At 43.0% G+C, this 20,309-nt stretch overlaps 2 protein-coding genes across 2 annotated transcripts in view; both read left to right on the top strand.

Annotated features, from left to right (window-relative positions):
- The window catches only part of FAM228B (family with sequence similarity 228 member B), a 34,778-nt gene extending 28,361 nt beyond the window's left edge, over positions 1 to 6,417 (top strand). The window contains exons 8-9 of the mRNA XM_082671866.1: positions 481 to 588; positions 6,124 to 6,417. Of these exons, the coding sequence (XP_082527992.1) occupies positions 481 to 588; positions 6,124 to 6,130 (115 nt within the window). The 3' untranslated portion in view covers positions 6,131 to 6,417. The remainder of the gene's footprint in view (positions 1 to 480; positions 589 to 6,123) is intronic.
- Positions 6,418 to 7,420: 1,003 nt separating this feature from the next.
- On the top strand, positions 7,421 to 20,175 carry FAM228A (family with sequence similarity 228 member A; the record flags this gene model as incomplete). Its single annotated transcript, XM_082672193.1, is given in 12 exon segments — positions 7,421 to 7,510; positions 9,242 to 9,310; positions 10,863 to 10,999; positions 11,001 to 11,046; positions 12,999 to 13,015; positions 13,017 to 13,077; positions 14,413 to 14,500; positions 14,618 to 14,640; positions 14,642 to 14,793; positions 17,754 to 17,870; positions 17,872 to 17,896; positions 20,137 to 20,175. Coding segments are annotated over 12 exon segments (864 nt in total).
- Positions 20,176 to 20,309: the final 134 nt, after the last annotated feature.

The raw sequence follows: 20,309 nt of genomic DNA on the forward strand, positions 1-20,309 counted from the left end.
CGGGGATCGAACTCGCGTCCCCTGAGTTGTAAGGTGGATTCTTTACCACTGGACTACCAGGGAAGTCCCCCAACCATCTCTTGACTGGGGCAAGACTAGAGGGGTCTAAGGCACCTGCCTGCCACCTTATGGCAAAGGAGACTGGGAAATGGGTTGTTTGGATTCTTTCTTAGGAAAAGCATTTTACGTTTATGCTTGTAAATGACAATCTCTGGAGCTTCTTTTTACATTTAGAGTATAAGCTGTAGGATATAGGGAATACTTTAAACTTTGCCTAGCTGATTCTAGGGTCTCAGTAAATAGTAAACCAGTCTCTATCATAGTTTCAGCAATTCTGAAACACCCAAGAATGCACACCAGTTTGAAGTAATGATATTTTGGACAATATACGTAGCAGTCAATGTATAACAATGATTTCTGTATAAATGCAAGCTAATATTGTTTTCAGGACATCCTCTCACACCTGTTATCTTATTAAAGGTTAAAAGTAAAAGTGAATTTTAACGAAAGTAGTTTTGACTTGAAACCCTCTGCAAAAACTCCTCATCTTCTGGAATCCCAGGAAGAAGAAAAAGCAGTTGTTTACAAGTAAGCCTATTATTCCATAGCTTTGTTCTTTCATTTAACATGCTTGGCTGTGTTTTCATCCCCTGCCATCATTTTAAGTTGCTGGGGTCGGTGCCAAGGAATACACCAGACTCTTGTGGCTGGACATCAGGCATTTCCCACCACTGGGAAAGGAGGCAACTTTCCTCAGCTTTTTCTGGTTTTAAAGAACAAACAGCTGACACATTCAGAAATAACAAGCATAGACATAGAAAAAAGTTGTTAACAACTCATACTAAAGTTAAAGGTTAGGAGGTTTTTAATTGAATTGGAGCGGTAAAAATGGAATTTTGGACTAGTTCTGGTGGGTAGTAGCTGTTACAATATTGTACCCAGAGTGAAGAGAGGTTATAAGCAGAAAAGTGGTACATACTACTGTGTGTGTAACATGGCGAATCATCTCAATTTACTAGTTAATGGAATTAAAAGTAAGAGATTTCTCTACATAGTTACATAACTGGTTAAGTATCTGATTAAAAGTAATGAGATCCATCAGACATTGTTTTCTTGGGTTTTTTTTACTTCTTTTTTTTTGAATTTTATTTTATTGTTTTATACAGCAGGTTCTTATTAGTTATCTATTTTATACATATTAGTGTATATATGTCAATCCCAATCTCCCAATTCATCCCCCCCCCCACGCACACACTTCCCCCCCTTGGTGTCCATATGTTTGTTCTCTACATCTGTGTCTCAATTTCTGCCTTGCAAACCGGTTCATCTGTACCATTTTTCTAGATTCCACATATATGTGTTAATATTCGATATTTGTTTTTCTCTTTCTGACTTCACTCTGTATGACAGACTCTAGGTCCATCCACGTCTCTACAAATGACACAATTTTGTTCCTTTTTATGGCGGAGTAATATTCCATTGTATATATGTACCACATCTTCTTTATCCATTCGTCTGTCAGTGGGCAGTTAGGTTGATTCCATGACCTGGCTATTATAAATAGTGTTTCAGTGAACGTTGGGGTGCATATGTCCTTTTGAATTATGGTTTTCTCTGGGTGTATGCCCCTCAGACATTGTTGAAGGGAATGTAAAATGGTACAGCAACTTTGGAAAACAGTTTGTCAGTTTCTCAAAAAGTTAAACATTAAATTACCAAGTGACCAGCAATTTAACTCCTAGGTTTCTATCCAGGAGAAATAGAAATATATGGCCACATAAAGGCTTGTGTATGAGTGGGTGTACATGGCACCATTATTCATAATAGCCCAAAAGTGGAAACCACCCAGATGTTCATAAAGTGGTGAATGGATAAACAAAATGTGGTGCATCCATACATGGAATATTATTTGGAAATTAAGAGGAAAAGAAGTACTTACACTTGCTATACAACACGGATGAACTTCAAAACTATTATACTCAGTGAAAGAATACAATCACAATTTTTATTCTATTTATATTTAAGTGTAATGTTCAGCAAAAGCAAATCTATAGAGACAGGAAGTTGATTATTGGTTGCCTGGGGCTGGAGTTGGGAATGGAGAGTAACTGTAAGTGAGCATGAGGTTTTGGACTGATAGAAATGTTCTAAAACTAGATCATGGTGGTGGTTACACAACTCTGGAGATACACTAAAAATCATTGATTTGTGCATTTAAAATGGGTGAATTTTATGGTGCATAAATTATATCGTAGTAAAACTTGATAATAATAAAAAAAAGAACCTAGCAAGGCAGAAGATAAGTGAGCTTACATGATGTTTAGGAGGTTGGCTTACAGTTAGTTCTCTGTTCCTAAAAAGCTCGAAAGTAAGCTGCAGTAGTTTCCCTTTCCTCATTCTGAATAAACTCAGAATTTGTTGAATAAATACAACGTGGCAGAAGCCAGAGGGCTCTTAGAGATGCTTGATTCTGACATGTCCCGCAGAGAGGACAACTGGTTGCCTCATGAGGGTCTTTTTAGTGATTTAAAGTAGAAACAGATAACTGTTACAGATGGTGCTCGCCATTGTGGACTTCTCAGTGTTTTTGAGGTGTGGTTTAACACTTTGCTGCTTTTTTGAATGGGAGCTGAAGTTGAGGGATAATAGGAAGTATTGAAATTAAGCCCTATTCACTTGGTAGCTGAAATCCTTAAAAGATGGAATGCTTTAGCATCACTCTTTTCTGTTAGGCTCCAAAAGAGTAATAAGTTCCTCTGCAATCTGTAACTGCCATGGTCTCATACATATTTGTATGAGTCAGGTTTTAGGATAATAAACATCTTAATCCTATTTAATTTTTATATATTGTATAAAAGGAGAGGTTTTGTCCTTTAATGTCTTTTATAGCAGAGTGTGACTCAGATATGAAGGAGAATATTGCATTGTTGGAGTACCTAGGGGCTTAAACTAGAGGCTTAAATTCATGAGCTCCCCCTGGAGGAAGGAGGAAGATTATATTTTCTTCCATGAATTAGGGAAGCATACCAATTACAGCATCGAGGTGGAAGAGGCATGTTTGTCTTTGGTAGAGTTAGACCTTCCCAGGGAAGCCACAGTGGACACCTCTGTGAGGGGCTCATATATGCCAGAGAACCCTCACTCAGCTATTTGATTAAGCAGCAATGAAATTTCAGATGAAAATATTACTAGAGCAAGGTAATGCTATTTATTTGGGTTTATTTTTCATAAAAATGTGTAAATTCATATAGAACTCATCAGCTTCAAATTTAAATAAAATATTAAATGCTACAATTGAGTTGATAGGAGAATTTTTTCCTTTCTGGTTCCTCCCTCTGGAAACACAGGGTCATCCTTTCTGGAAAAAGAACCTCTATGTTATCAGGAAGGATAGAATCCAAGTCCCAAAGAGGCCAACTCTAAAGGGCACTTTTCTTCCTTGAACTTTCTTGAGCTAGGAGGCAGACAGGGATGAGGACCAGGATGCGGTGAGAGCCGGTGTAGTTCCATCTTGTAATACACAAGGCAGCAATTGCTGATACCAAAATCTGAGCTGCTGGGAACAACTTCTCTGTATGGCAGTCTTCCCGGAAGACAGGAAGCAGTGGGCCACCCTCCCTACCCTCTCCCCCTGCCAAAAGGGAGTGAGTAGAAGAAACTGAGGCAGGTTTCCTTGGTTCAGAGGGAATGAAGAGAGTTGCCCCTGGCAGCTGCACAATAGAGGTGTCCTCTAGAAGGTGGACTGTAGGATTTCCCTAGCTCCCTCTCCTGATTTTGCCCTTCTTCCATCCCTCCACCATCTCTACCATCTCTCTACCACATTTACCAGTTACCACACTAAGCCAGGCCCCAAATTTTGTTCCCCTTAATTTAGCCAAGAAAGGCAAAAATTTTCAAAAGGACCATATACTGAGTTTTTAAGTAAAGTTTAAAAAGTAAAAGTCCCCAAATGTAAAATGTATAGGAATGTAGTTGTTCACAGATTTCTCATCCTAAGGTGACTTTGGTTAAACTTGGTGCCATTTGACTTGTCTAGGCTAGCCTACTGCTTCCTGGTCTAGGGGCCACTTCCCTTCAGTTCTCTTCTCTACACCCTGTGTCCCGAGTCTCTGGAGTGTAGCTTCTGTTAGGAGTGGATTTGAAGGAGAAGTCACAGCCTGTCCTCCCCATCTCCCAGTTAGAAATCAATAGGGAAATGATTTGTTTGTCTGAGTCTACAGTCAATCTATCATACTTCTTTTCTGACTCTGTTTCCCCACTCCTAAAGGATAAGGGGGCTACTTTTTTTTAACTCACGGTAAATGTATTAAGATTTAATTTTGTGGTTTCACTCCTTTTATGGTCATGTTTTAGTATCCTCCCATGTGCTTGCTTGCTTTCTTCCTCAAATTTTAACAAGAACCTTCTCTGAACCAGGCAGTGTTTGAAAGGCTGGAGACTAGAGGTAAACAAGATAGATAAATCTCTGATCTCAAGGAGCTCACATTTTGATGGGAGACAGACAATAAACAGGCAAATATATACCACTTGAGCTAGTAATTGCAATGAGGAAAATAAAACAGGAAGTTGCTGGAGAACTACCCAACCAAACAGGTTTAAATGGACAGTGAGGAAAAATAATACAATAAGTTGCTTTGTAATCATACCCTACACACCCTTCTTATGTACTGTACTGGTTATGGGTCTCTTGATATAACCAGCCCCAAACAGGATTATTCTTTTTTTTTGGCTACACCACATGGCATGTGGGATCTTAGTTCCCCTACCAGGGATTGAATCCGTGGCCCCTGAAGTGGAAGCACGGAGTCTTAACCACTGGACCACCAGGGAAGTCCCAAGGATTAGTCTTAATTTTGCACTCTGCCCCTCTTCCTGCCAAATTTCTCTTAGTTCAGTGAATAGGACTATAATCCAAAAAGGACCCCTAGGATAAAAGTCTAGGAGTCATTTTTTATTTCTTGCTTTCACTCAGTTCGCATGTCTTATAGGTAATGAGCTCTGTTAGCTCGTTCACTTCTCAATTCTTCACTACTACCACTGGTTCAAGCCTCTGTGATCTTACCTGGCCTATTGCATTAGCCTCCTAACTCATTTTCCTGCTTCTGCTCTTGCCCCTGTATAATCAGTTCCCCATGCAGCACCATATTCTTTTAAAAGTGTTAATTAGATCAGAATTCTCCCCTACTCAAAACCTTCTAATGGCCTCCCCTCACACTTTGAATTTTATTCTAACTCCTTATCATGGCCTCTAACCTCCTATACGATTGGGCACCTGCCTCCTCCCCACCTGTATCACCTGCCTTTCTTTCCACGCTCACTATGTTCCTTTTCTTGTTGTGTGAACGCGTCAACCTCACCCCCATCTCAGGCTTTTGCCTCTACCAGTCCATCTGCCTGGAACACTCCTTCCACAGATCTCTCCATGTCTCATTTTCTCAGGTCACTCAGACTTCTGCACAAACATCATCTCTCCAGAGAAGCCTTCTCTGACTTCTCTACTTAAAATACTCTACCTCATCCATTCCTCCACCCTCCCACTTCCTTTACCTGTGGAGAGGTAGGATCCACGACTTGAGGTCAGGACAATCCATCATTACAAGAGGAAGGAAGGCAGAGGGCATAGCCATAGATGAAACCAGCTTGGTGAATTTTGTGAAGGAAGATTGTTTACTTCTGTTTAATTTGTTTCCTCACATAAGTCAGAAGGTCATCCATCAGCTGATAGTGAAGGCGGACAGAGATTCAGAGGTTTGAAAAGAGAAGGGAAGAAGGGAACCTAGTATTTTATAAATCACAATAATCCTAGTGTAAATTAGCACTCCAGGCATATTGACATCAGAAAGCAGGACCATAGGGGTCCCTCAAATCATATCACACATCAGTGCTCTACCCCACCTATAATAGGGTTGGCTCTGTCCCGGAAGCTCCTTGTTTCTGAATCCAGATAGAGTGAGGAGAGGCTGAGTCAGGAGCTTTAGGTGGGGACCCTGCCTCCAAGTCACTTAGCGCCAACAGGAGGGCTAGGTTTCAGGGAGATCAGCTCAGCTAAAGCAGAGGAATTCTTTCTGCTCTTATAAGCCCCTCATCCCTGTATCAATTACACTTTTCTGTCATTTTCAAAAGATTTTAGCAACCAAGGAGCACACACCCTGAGCCTTGGCTGGTAAAAGAGGACACAAAAGAAGGCTGCTTCAAAGGAAGCCATCTGCCAGCAGGAATCATTCAGGATGAGGAGCAAGAAAGGCGCTCAAGAATTGTTCTGTGTCTAAGAAGAGCATCTGCAATAAACTTCATCCTTGAGTCCAGTGTCTGTATGATCATTAAGAAATGACAGTACTGTATATTGACAGTTACTGCAAATGTATTTCCCCAGGAGTTAAGAAATGTTGCCTGAAAGATACAATAAAAATACTAATAGCTACCTTACTTAGCACCCATCTCAGTTCACTTGCTCTTTCCCTAAATTGTCAGGCACCCTTAAAATCCACACCCACATATTCTCCCCAGGTTTCTCCAGCAGTCTTTAGAAAATTTAAAAATTCATTTTGATTACCCACGTGCTGATTCTGAGTCTGCAAAGTTACAAAAATTCATTTTGATTACCCCTCTGGCTCATGTTGAGTTTGACTCCTAGTCACAGAAGACTTAGGACCTGGAGCATAGGAGGAGAGACTTTTGTTTTCCTTAGGCAAAAGGGGCACTAAAAATCAATCCTCGCTTCTTCTTGTTGCCCTGGATCATACAGATAAATGGTAAGTTCTCTTTAGGATTAATTTACATGACCTAAATTTATATATATGTATATTTTAAACTAAAACCTGGGGTGGTGTCGTATTGGACGGTTGAAGGCCTGGCGGACGTCGCACGGAGAGGCCGGGGTGGCGGCGAGCCCGAGCGGTGGCGGGGGGTGGTGGTGGTGGGGGCGGCTCCTTCCTTTCTGCGCCCCCTGTGGAGAGAGGTGTAGGGGGCTTGCGGGAAGAGGGGCTGGGGTCTAAGCGTAGTGCTTTAATTTGTTTTTAGAGGAGCTCCCCTTCCCCTCCCAGAACAGTGAGTCGCCGTGCCACCGGCCCCAGAGCGCCCCGAGCGCAGAGCCCGAGGTGGGGAGCAGAAGGCAGCCCAGGCCTGTGACCACCCACGGTGGCCCCTCGGCGGTGTGGCCCAGGGGGGCCCAGCCCCGGGCAGACCCTGAGGCGTTGCCTGATTGGGTCCTTAAGGCCACGGGTCGGGGAGCCTAATCACCCCCTTTTTGAAACAGGTTTAGGGGACCCGAGGATTTATTTTTTGTTTATTTTACTTACCGAGTCTATTAAGTGGCAGAGCAAGGATACACTGCTTTCTGAATTTGAAAGACCTCACTTTTTCAACTGTAATCACCTATCTCCTCAATTTACTCTTTCTTCCTTCGGGGATTCTGTTATTTATGGCTGCCACGAAAATGTCCAACCATGATAAACATTTTGGGCCAGAACAATTAAAGTGGCCAGAACCCGAGTCAGTTGCTTTGATGGAGGTAAAATAATGTGGCATTTGGGGGCCGCCTTTGGGTGGTGGGACATAAATCCCTTGAAATTAGGATCTGTTGTGTCTTAATCACAGTTGTTTTCCCCAGAACTAGAACAGCGCCTGGCATAAACTTGGCTCTCAAAGAATTCGCCGAATGGGAATGGCCAGGGATCGCATTTGGCCCAGGGTGGTTGTAGTGTTTCCCGTGGTCACCGCAGCATCAGGACAGCAACAGGGCGGGCTGTGGGTAAACAGCAGTCCCTGAGCTGCCCTGCGGGAGAGGCGGTGAAAGCCAGGTCTGGGCTTGCCAGTGAATTCTTGATACTCCAGGGTCTGGTAAAGCAATGATTTTCTCATAAAGTTTCATTATTTTATAGAGAGAAGCTCTAGGATATTTCTTCTGTTTTACCCCTTTTACTGTGGTGGCAGTAAGAGTGGCGAGAGAGTGTGTGTGTGTGTGCGTGTGCGTGTGTGCGCACGCACAATCACCAAGAAGGAGCTATCAAAAACTATTTCCTTAAACGAAGAAAAAGTGGTTCAAAAATCTGACATACACCCAATAGTGTGTATAACATTTGCTAATAATGTTAATAGGATGGCTAAAAAAATGTGATTTCTCAAGATGATTGTCGGTGTATGTTTCTACTTCAGATAAATTGATTTATTCTAAATTTGTGTTGTATTAGGGGAAAACATTTAATTGTTTTACATGATTTTTCAATTTCCGTCTTAAAATAAGTGTAAGAAGGCTTTATTTTAAAGCAAGAGTCTGTTTACATTATCAAGAGGGTTGTATTTTGGAGAAGACCCTAGTTAGCTGTCTGAATATCATTTTAGATTTCATGTGAAGCTGTTAAATATACCGGTAAAAATACAACTGTCCGTTTTGAGATTTCTCTTATTCACAGATTTGGTATTTGAGTTTGAGGTTTAGTTTATTTTGATGCACTCGTTGTGGCAGAACTGAAAGATGAGCCAGAGATTGAATAACATAGTTTTAAGAACCTGTATCACTTTACACTAGATAATTCTATTAGGTAACAGAATTTCTCTTCCAGATGCTGAATTTTTATTGCCTTTCCACTTGTCCTTACTTAGTTCTGTAAGAGTAAAAGCTGGAAGATCAGTTCATAGTGATCCAAATGAAAAGCCCTAAAGTAAGGATTTAAGTGCATCAGCTTTACCCAAGCTCATAATGGAAACAGCAAGTCCCTAGATGTAAGACCATCTTGGTCCTCAGCCAGGAGTTCCCAGCTAATTGGCTCTGGACCCGTTGAACTAGATCAAACTTCTGTAGTTTTGACTTATAAATAGGTTTTAACTTATAAAGAGACCTAGCAGAAGTCAGGAAACTTCAAGGGCTTTTAAAACACACCTACAGACTGCCTATAAAGAGGCTTCATTTTATAGAGGATCCCTTTAATTAGTAAGCTTTCTTGGTACTTTAAAAATAATGGTGTGATGTAAGGGATTTGATTCAAAATAATCTGGGTGGGGGGCAGGGGAGTGAGTAGGGATTTGGATGAAATAAGATCGACTCTGAGTTGATCATTGTTGAACCTGGGTGATGGGTTCGTGGAGAATTGTGTTTGAAAATTTCCATAATAAAAAGTTACAAAATATGTTTTGAGGTACAGATGTTAGATTTACACTCAGACTATTGGTAAAATACACTGTATTTTGTCACTGGTTTGTTTCTTCAGGATGTAAATGCTAATATTTAATTCTGTAATTTTAGGCATTGGCTAGAGAAGACATTGATGAAGCTGTATACGTGATATTATTTAGAGAAAATTATGTTGCAAAGGTAAGAGTTGGCTACAGAGAGTGGATTCCAAGTGTGTTCTAGGTAAGCAAGAGTGATACAGAGCAGTGTGGCCAAGAGGATGTTACCATGTCAGAGAGATTCATTTTTCTGGGAGAACGAACCTCCTCTGAATCACCCATTCATACTACATAGATCTGAGATTGTGCCATCTCCTTGCAGAATCACTAGGAGGTTGGGAGTCCCAGATCTATCCTTAAGGGATCTGAGAGATTGTTCTAACTGCTCCCCGTCTTCGTCCTGTTACTGAATAGAAATTCTTTCCTAAAATCTACCCCTCTCTCATATGTTCCTACATCACAGTGGGAATATGTAAAGCCACAAGAGATGAATTAGTATTTAAGGATAATGACCAATCAGTACTGATCGTCACTGTGGAATTAATAAATTTAAGGACGTTTTCATCTCAATGAGAGGGATTGAAATTTGGTGTATAATACGTTAACATTTGTACTGTGGCTTATAATTTATAAAGGAAGTTTATATATATTCTCATTTGAGCATCAAAAGAGGTAGGTGGGTTTACCCTCCTTTATAAAAGAGAGAGAGGTGCTGATGCAAGTCTAGGCTCTTTTTCTTCTACCACTTTTATCACAGTCTTTACTGATAATGAAGGCTGGAGACATGGAATGGTGACCAGGGAATGCTTTGAATTCTTAAAAAGAAGCAGGAGTTTTCTGAGTTAGGAGTGGTTTGGATGTGGTTTAATCTGGAGGCACAGTTGTGGTGTAGAACTGTTCATGGGTTCTTTCTGCTCTGTGCTCTCAGGTTCTCTTTCTGAAATTTATACTGTTCTTCAAATATCTTATTCTATGACTTTGCAGCCTGAATGTGCTGAGAGCTGAGGAGTGGGAACAAGTGTTCTCCCCCCGCCCCGCCCCGCTTATTCAAATGAAAATAAATGGAAAACTTCTTTTTTAAAAAATAAATTTATTTATTTAATTTATTTTTTTGGCTGAGCTGGGTCTCTGTTGCTGCACGCGGGCTTTCTCTAGTTGTGGCGAGCGGGGCCTACTCTTCATCGCGGCGCGTGGGCTTCTCATTGCGGCGGCTTCTCTTGTTGCTGAGCACGGGCTCTGGGCACGTGGGCTTGAGTAGTTGTGGCACACGGGCTCAGTAGTTGTGGCATGTGGGCTCAGCAGTTGTGGCTCACGGGCCCAGTTGCTCCGCGGCATATGGGATCCTCCCAGACCAGGGCTTGAACCCGTATCCCCTGCATCGGCAGGCGGACTCTAAACCACTGCACCACAGGGAAGCCCAAAATTCAGTTTTTTTTTTTTTTTTTTTTTTTTTGCGATACGTGGGCCTCTCACAGTTGTGGTCTCTCCCGTTGCGGAGCACCAGGCTCCGGACGCGCAGGCTCAGCAGCCATGGCTCACGGGCGCAGCCGCTCCGCGGCATGTGGGATCTTCCCGGACCGGGGCACAGACCCACGTCCCCTGCATCGACAGGCGGACTCTCAACCACTGCGCCACCAGGGAAGCCTGGAAAACTTCTTAATAATTTGTTTTCCTTGTTTGTATTACTTCCTTAGAGATTGGATACGTATTTTCAACATCTGGATGTTTTTAAGGAAAGAAGAAAAGAGTTGTTACATAAAAAATGGACTGAAAATGTTGCAAAGCCTCTTCAGCAGAGAATTATGGAAAAAGTAATTTCATATAAAGGGTTGGAAAAAACAGAATTCTGAATATTTTTTAAAGCACACAAATAAAACGGTATGAGAATTTTTTTTTTTTTGGCAGCTTTAGAATCACTGGAGCATGGGGTTTTTATTTTTATTTATTTTATTTATTTTGGCCATGCCACAAGACATGTAGTATGTGGGATCTTAGTTTCCCAGCTAGGGATGGAACCCGTGCCCCCTGCAGTGGAAGCACGGAGTCTTCACCACTGGACCACCAGGGAAATCCCATGAGAGTTTTTTTTTTAATGAAGCATTATTTGAAAAGTTGGGTCAGCATTTTTATTTATGCAAAGAGTCTCAAATTTATTTTTGTATTTAAGATGAATTCATGGAACTGTGATACAACCTACTGCATTTTTAAACCTGAAATTCCAGGTAGAGGGAATAGAAGTGTTGATTTGGAACTAGATTTATCAGGAATGCTTTTAGGTAAATGTTAATAGAATAACAGTGGCTTAAACCATAAGAACATTTATTGGTTAATAAGAAATAGAGGGATAGGTGGTCTCATGGTGGGTTCTGGCGGCATAACAATGTCATTAATTATCCAGGTTTTTTCCTGTTGTTCTATTCTGCTATCCTGAATATTTTCAGTTTCTGCCCGTCACCCTCACATTTGAAAGCACATTTGGTTGCTTACAGCTCCAGGTATTAGGTCTGTGTTCAAGGCAGGAAGAAAGGGTGAGAAATGATGCCAGGGGGTCCTTTTCTTACACCTCATCTCATCCTTTGTGATCAGGAAGCAAAAAGAGTCCCCAGAAGCTCCTAGCAGATTTCCCCTCAGGTCTCATTGGCCATAACTGGGTCACATGCCAAGTCCTAGCTAAAAGCAGAGCCAGGAAAGAGTGTGTGCCTTTCCAATCTCTCTAATAGGTTGTGGGCAAAGGAGAAGCGGTTTCCATGGCTGTTGAGTTAGTCAACCATGAGGTGAAGGGATCACCAGTTTATACCCTCTGTTATTCAGTTTGGTTTTACAAAACAAGAACAAAATTTTGGCTTCTTCTATGGAAGAGTTTTCTATTTTAACTTTGAGATCAGGACCCTCTTTTGACATTAAGGTCCACCTAAATTTCCAGGTATTTAGCAGAGATCTAGAGTAGTTTGACTGGAATGTTAGAGTATTTAGGTATATTTACTGAGCAAAATTTCTGGACGTGTATGTTAACTACTTCTTCCTAAATGTCCTAAGAGACAGAGCTCAAGGTTGAATCCAGGTCACTTTGAAACCAAAGTGCAACGTCTTACAAGTATGCCCAGAAATGTGATCACACAAGTGTAGGATGGGGAAGCCATGCCTTAGAAAAGCCATGTGTTGAAGTCTAAGTGATTTAAAATGACAGTAAATTCAGTGTGAGTCAGCCGTGTGAGCTGGCTTCCAAGAAACCATCTGAGTTCTTAGGCTGTATTGAGAGGCGGTGCTTCGAGTGGGAAGCATCAGGCCCAACCTGTCCACCTGGGGATAGTCACCAGTTACAGAACCTTTAGAAGAGGGTGGAGCTGGACAACACTTCACAGGAGGAAAAGTGGAAAGAAATACAGCATATTTAGCCCAAGGCAGAGACGATACAAGAGGAAATGAAACCTTTAAGTACATATTGTAAAAGGCTGACATGTGGATGAAGAGTAGTTGTGTTTTGTGTTGCTTCACGGGGAGAACTGGCAGTGACAAGGCAGACTTCAGCTCTGTCTTAAGGACAAGCTTTCTGGTGGTTAGAATGACCAAGAATGGAGCAGAAGTTTCTCAAACAAGGCTAGTGGATGACATGAGACTAAAGCTGGATGATTACTTCTCCCAGAAGGTGGTGGACTCTCACTGCAATCTCAATTACTTCTGAGATTTCTTCCAACCCTTTGAATCTATGATTTTATATAAGAAATGGAATAAAGTATTTGGCTTTTTTGAATCTTGCAAAAACAAGAAGTATACTAAAGCATGTTTAAATGTAATGCTTTGCTCTTAAGTGTACTTATTTTTTTTTAAAGGAAATTATATTTGGAGACTTATGATCCTGAAGTATACAATCCTTTTTATATGAGAAAAAAGGACTCAAATTATGGAAAGGTAAGTAAGTTTCTTACGTTTACCTATTTATTCTTAGAAGCTCTGGGGTTGGGGAAAACCTGGTCACTTTAGAAGTCTCATAGTTATTCTGCATTCATTAAAAAAAAATTCACAAAAGCATTTCCTCTGAGTTTTAGATTAGGAACCCAAAGTAATTTCGACTGCTTGGGAATTGACATTGTGAAAAAGGCACTTGCATGTGTGTGATAATTCGTCCATTCATTCATTCATCCACCCACTCACATTCAGCAAACTCGAAGCCCAGGAGGTAGGGGAAGGTAAGTGGACAGTGAGTGTGATGAGAGTGTCACAGAACCAGCGCCGGGAGAGCTCCTTTCTAGGGGAGGTGAAAGGAGGGATGCAAGAAAGGCCGCCCAGGGAGCCAGTAGTTGAACTTGTAATGAGTCTTCACATTTTAAACCAACAATATAGGCTTTAAAATTGTGAGATGTAGGTTTCAGGTTTTTTACTCCTGTGTAACAAAAGTGACCATCTGATAATACTATTCATTAAAAAAACGTGTGTGGCTCTGAAGAGAAAAGTGGTTTCTTTTGCTTCTCCCGAAAACCAAGGCAAATCATGGTTGTGAAGATAGGAAGGTTCTTTTGGCTCTGGGGGACTCACTGTATTGTGTTGGGCAGTCATTATGCTGTCTCCTCATTCAGTGGATGTTGTCCTTGCAAATTTGCAAGGGTCAAGGTCAAGTGTGTGGGGAAGTAAACAAGGGGAAATAGTCCCTCTGTCTAAAGCCTATACTTAGGATGGGGGAGGAGAAAATCACCTTCCTCCACGACCTCTGTAGCTGGTCCCTGACCCTCAGCACACTGATGTTCTCCTGCCCCGCGGTTCTCATGGGCCCTTAGAGACCAGTGGTCAGCCCCCAAGGGGGCGCTCTTCCTCCCAAGCCGGCTTAGGGCTCTGCCTTGTGCTCCTAAAGCACCCGAGCTGACGCCTCTCATGACAAGGTGGTCGTTGTCTATGACTTGTCTGTTCTAGACTGAGAGATCCCCAAGGACAGGACCTTGCTGGGTTGCAGCACGCAGTCGCATTAGCAGATATTTGTTGACTGATGCAGTGATACTGTAGAACTCTGAACAGGAGTATGTGTCTTCTCTTTGGGTGGCCCTTGCTCCATTCAGCCACTTAAGGCTCAGTGAAATATCCTAGTGTGAGGCAGGTGGCATTTACGCTTCCCTTGCTCTGTATGACATTATTCCTGGGTCCTTATTCTCAGCCGAGTTGGTATAGAGTAAGGCCACACTCGAATGCTTCAGACAGATTTAAAATGCTTAATACAAACTGTACTTGCGTCCTCAAAGAGTCATGTTCTCGCAGGTTATGGTCCCACTGTTCTGTGATCCTCTGTTTAGAAGACAGCAAGAGTTGGATGAAGAGCGGAGGGCTATTTTTCAGTATAAGATGGGTACTTGTGATCATGGGGCTTTGTCTTTAGAGACTTCAATTGTCAAGTGATTTCCTACCCCAAGAGTGACTGGAGTTGACTTTAAGAGTGTTGATTTAGATTTTTATCTTCCTGTAGGAAAACGATGTACCTTAAAAGAATTTTAAAGAACTAGAGAAGGCCAGGCAGTATGCCAGATTGCCCCAGCTGACTTTCAGTCTCCACAGAGTGGTTCCAAGAGAGCAGCCCACAGCTTCTGCAAGGCCTGTGGGAAGCAAAACTCGTAGCAAATGCAGGAAAAGTCTTTTTGCTGTGTCTATAGTTTTGCCTTTTACAGAATGTCATATAGTTGGAATCACACAGTATGTAGCCATTTCAAGACTTTACTTTCATTCTTTTTTTTATTTTTTATTTTTTTTATTACTTTTTTTAAATTTTTATTTATTTTTATTTATTTTTTATTTATTTTTTTTTCACTTTCATTCTTAAAGGCTGTTCTCACAGGATTAAGAATGTTAGGTTGGCAGATATTTTCTTTCAACAAATATTATATCCCCCTGTCTTTTGCTCTTTCAATTGCCCATCCTACCGTTGTTCCTTTGAAGATAATTATTTTTTTTTCTGGATGCCTTTAAGATTTTCTTGTTGTCTTTGATTTTAGTAGTTTTCCATGATGTTTCTAGATGCGGATTTCTTTTTATTTATCCTACTCAGGATTCATGGGTCTTTTTGTATCTGTAAAGTGATATCTTTAGTCAGTTCTGGGAAGTTCTCATTCATTTTCTCTTTGATGGTTACCTCTGCCATATTCTCTACTTTCTTTCTGGTACTCCAGTTAAACATATTTTAGATTTTCTCATTGTACTCCCTGTCTCTTACCCTTTCTTGTGTATTTCCCATCCTTTTTGTTGCCCCATATTTGATACTAGGTATTTTTACTAATTATCTCTTCAATTGTGTCTAATAATATGTTGTTAAACCCACCCACTGAGTTCTTATTTTCAATTGTTTTATTTTTATAGTTCTAGCATTTTATTTGGTTCTTTTTCAGATGGGTTTTGGGGAAGGCTGTCTATATTCAGGGCCTGAGGGGACCTCTTTCAAGTGCCCTGGTTTGATCCCCCCTCCGCAGGGTGGGGTGGTGTTCAGAACAAGGTTGACTACTCACTTTCAAGGACAGCACCAGGCCTGGGAGGAAAGATCCACCAGAGGTACGCCGGGGGCATGGAGGAGTCAGTCCCTGCTACCTGATGTTGGCCAAAGCTCCCAGGGGACAAAGTAGCCAGAGATTGCCAGCTCATTCTGGAAGGGCTCTTTCTTCTCTGGAATTGTTTACACTGCTGTCCAAAGACTTTAAAGTATGAATTTTGTGGGGCCGGAAGGAGGTGAATTCTTTTTATTTTTCTCTAGTTTTTGCAGCAGGAGTGTCAGTCTGTGCAGACTTATAAATTCTACAAAAAAAAAATTATAAAAGAGAGAAAGAAAGAGAGGAAGAAAGAGAGAGAGAAAGAAAAAAAAGAAAAAGCCCTGTTGTGTTTTCTTGGTGTTTCCTTTTTATCCCCCATCCTGAGTTTTGCTGGAATGAACAACACTACTTTGTTTTCTTGTGATTTGGAAGTTTTATGTTCTATTTCTGGTTTCATGGTTTCTTTATCAGTTTTAACAAATATTTTTATTTAAATGTCAATAATTATATAACTCCCCATCCCCTAGCAAGACAAAGACTTTATATTGCTTTATTTCCTCATCTCCCTTCTCTGGCTCCTCAGCCTTTATAGACGGTCATAGCTCCTTAACTGGTATTCTGCGCTTGGGTCTGTCTCTTCTGATGGACTCTCTACCTTTCCATCTTTTTGAAGTGATCAACCCTCCCCAACAGAAAACCCTTCAGTAGCTTCCCATAACCCTTCCAATAGTGTCCAGACTCAACATAGCACATAAGGTGCCCTCTGAATCCTGCCACCTTTTCTGGCTTCTTCTAAAAAATCCCCACTCACTAAAGAAAAGAAATACACTAAAGCACAGAAATATCTGGGTCAAGTCAGCACTTGAGAGGATTATCACACGATGAAGTACCTCTACTCCCCCATTTGCCTCTTGCCTCTACAGCAAGCCCCTTGAGGGCAGGGGCTGCTGACTTATCTTGGTGCTCCCAGCACTTAGCTGGAACATTGTGTGATGAGTAAAGGAAGGAAGGCAGGAATGGAGGAATGAAGGAGGCGGTGATTTCTCTAGATAGGCCTGGGCTTCCCAGGGCAGGAGTGGAGACAGCCCTGGGAAACATTCTGAGAGGACACTCCTGGAGGTGCCTCAGGTGGCTGTTCAATAAAGTAAGAAAAGGACTTAAGAGCAAGGTGGCTATGTTAGAGACAGTTTGATTACAAAAAGCAGAGTCCTTGTCAAGTTAAAAAAAAAAAGGCAAGGGGGCCTGGGTATGTTAGAAAGCATCAGTCTGTCATGGAAGCCACAGTCAGTGTCTCTGTCTGTTCAGGCTGCTATAACAGGATACGAGACTGGGTGGCTTATAAATGACAGAAATACATTTCTCTCAGTTGTGGAGGCAGGGAAGTCCAAGATCAAGGTGCCAGCAGATTCAGTGTCTGGTAAGGACCTGCTTTCTGGTTGACACTGTGGAAGGGGTGAGGGAACTCTCTTAGGCCTGTTTTATAAGGTCACTAATCCCATTTATGAGGTCTCTGCCCTCATGACCTAATCACCTCCCAAACGCCTCACCTCCTAATAACATCACATTGGGGGTTGTGTTTCAACATCTGAATTTTGGGGGGACACAAACATTCAGACCATAGCAGTCAGGAAGATAGCCAGGCCACTTGAGAGACCACGAGGCCAGTCCTTTCCTCTTTGGGACTGTGTGGCATTCGTCATAGCTTCTCTTTGTGAACTGCTTCCTTTCTCTTTCTCTGCTTTCTTGTGCATGTCCTGGAAAATGGATGCCCTGGTCCTGCCTTTCTGGTCTGAGCCCTCTAAAGCTGCCTGGAGCCCCTCTGTCCCAATTACAGCTCTAGGGCCTGAGGCTCTGGGTCAGGGGCCTCTGCCACAGCCTGAGAAGGTCACGTGACTTACTGCCTAAGAGTGGCAGCAGCAGAGGTGTGGGTGGCGCAGACTGATTGACGGCCACAAAGTGATGTTTTCTCAGTCTCTCTTTTTCATCAAGTGAGTATTGAGTTCCTTAACTTAATTTTCAGACAGTTATTGAATGGTACAATTCTGTTTATACTGAATTAAGGTAAATTTTTTCTACTTTTCTTTGCAGTCCTGAAAAGCTTGTCTGTGCAGAAGAGAAATATCTGCCTGATAAAGAGAAAACGACTAGTGACCTAAGTCAGACTGTTTCTGAAAGGCAGTTTTATTCCTCGAAGCTTGGCCAGGAGTAAAAAGCATGAAAAGAAGAGTCTGGTGAGCAGAGATCTGGGGGGAACAGGGCTCGGATGGCAGAGTTGTGTAACATCCGACAGATAGCAAACAGAGTCCAGAATCCATTGACAAATCCCTTCCTCTCAGACAGACTCTGAGGGCAGAACAGGCAGTAGTAGCCAAAGAAGGGAGTGAGAAAGAGGAGGCAGAAGGAGGATTTATTTCATGCAGAAGAAGTGGTGGGGTCTCTTCTGGGCACCCTTTGGCAGGAGAGCCTTGGGTGAAGATGCTCAGAAAGGAGATTGTGGGACCCCGGACCCCACTTCTGGGGGACAGATTGTGCCCTTCATAAGGTGAGAGAAAACCTGGCCAGAGGGGATCTTCCCTCTAGGATATCCTCAGCTCTTTTTTTCTGAGTTTTTGCTCTCCTGCCATTTTCCTACCATTTACTGCTTATTACATCCAAACCAGACCAAAAATTTTGTTCTCCATAGTTTGGTCACAACAGGTGGGAATCTTTTGAAATGAAATTTATACTAAAAAAAAAATTAGTGCAAAATGATAGTTTATGTGAAGGGCCTTTACATGCAGGAAATTTCCATGCACAGATTTCCTACCCAGAGCTCACACCCTGGTTGGTACAGCTGGCAGCTCACGGTCTATTTCCCCTTCCATCCTCTCTCCCACAACCTGTACCCTGAAGCCTGAGGGTTGGGACGCTTCTAGGGAGGGCTTCGGGCACTTGGTAGGTAGTAGCTTCCTGCCGTTCTGAGCGAGCCGTAGATTTTTGCATCTCTTCTTTCACTCACCAGCCTGGCTCCTTCCCTCCACCACACACAAAGCGCGAGGGGCTGTCCTTTTCTGTAGCTTAAAAACCTTGTTAGATAGGTATTTTGTGACCCAACTCCTACCCAATCCCGTTGTTCTCCTGTCTGTCCAGAGAGAAACGGATGCCTCTCATGTGGTAAGTTACCTCTGAGCGTATTTCTGTCTGAGAGCACGGGGAGCCAGCCCCTCAGTCAGGTTTGAACGTGACTGTGGTCAGCCAGGCCCTTACGGTAGGGCAGCCTAACTGTTGCTCCCAAGAGATCAAAAAGTGGAGCGTGGGTTACGTACACTGGAAGTTTATTTTTTGCTCCTGTACCGGAGCCGGTGGGTCAGCAGGTTGGCAGGCCGTCCCTCTTTCATGCAGTCTTTAGGGCGCCTGGCTGTAGGAACATTTCTCATCTCCAGCACCTGGCTGCTAAGCTTGCCCCAGGAATTCATTCCTGTCAAACTGAAAAGGGAAGAGGTCATGGAGGACGTCTGGCCTGGGGGTGTAGGGGGGCCCCCAGGACCAAGTCACAAGGCGGCCCCTAACTGCAGGGGGCAGGGGGTGCTGGGAAGAGTAGTCCCTGCTGCTCAGAGCACAGTGGCAGGGAGAGCTGGCGTCTCATGGAGAGCTGGTCATCTCTGCCACACCACAGAAAGTTAGTGCTGTGTGGAGTCCAGAGACACGGGAAGCCCTGTCTGAGAGGTGCAGACCCCAGATAGAGTGAGGGTAAGGTGAGGGGAGGGCTGGCTGGGAAGCTGCCCGGAAGATGAGTGTCAGTTGGAATCAGCCGGGAAGTTCCTCCCTGTCTCGTGAGCCCCTCTTCCCCACCCTACACTCAGCTCTTCCGTCAATAGGTTTTAGGAACCAGACGGCACAGACCCAGATCCTGGGTAGGTGGGGAAGGCCAGCAGAGGCAGAGGTCACAGCCCGTGGAAAGAAGAGTGATGACAGCAGAGGTCCTGGGCCCCCGGAACTGTGCCCCATAAGGGGCCATTTGTAACAAAGCTTTGCTGACCTTTACTTTGCAGTGTCTCTACAACAGTTAAAACGTTGCCAACATTTTTTCTCTCCAGAAATGGAAAAACAGAAGAAAGAAATAGAAGATCAGTTTGCTTTGCTCAATGCAGCTCAGCCTGACCAGCCAGACTTTCCCTAAATTGAGGAATATCCGAATAATAAGTTACTGTTTATTGAGCTCTCCTTGTGAATCGGGAACTGCGTGAGGTACTGTGTATTCATTTAAAAAATTTCCCAGCAAGGTAGTATTATCACCTTCCATTACACAAAGCTCAGAGGTTTGCTAACTCGCTCCAGGTCAGCTGCACGGTTTGAAAGTGGCGGTGTTCTCTATCCCACGTCCAGTCCCTCTGGTGCCAAAGCACACGGTCATTCACCAGGGTACTCGATCTCCTCGAAGCCACTCTGACTTTGTGATGTTAGACTGCTCAGAATTTGGGTCCCCTTTCAGAGCGTGGAGCTGTCCGGCGTGCCCGCCTGGGCACCCTGATCCTGAAGAGCACGGGAGGGGCTTGCTGGGCTCTCCTCCAGCCACTCAGTCTTTCCCCTGGAGGGGTAGGTAGTGTAAGGTAGTCCCTTCCTCGCCCTTCAGAAAATCAGGCTACCGTTTTTGTCAGGAGAGGA

The sequence above is a fragment of the Grampus griseus genome (assembly GCF_964374135.1).
Source record: "Grampus griseus genome assembly, chromosome: 15".
Lineage (NCBI taxonomy): Eukaryota > Metazoa > Chordata > Mammalia > Artiodactyla > Delphinidae > Grampus > Grampus griseus.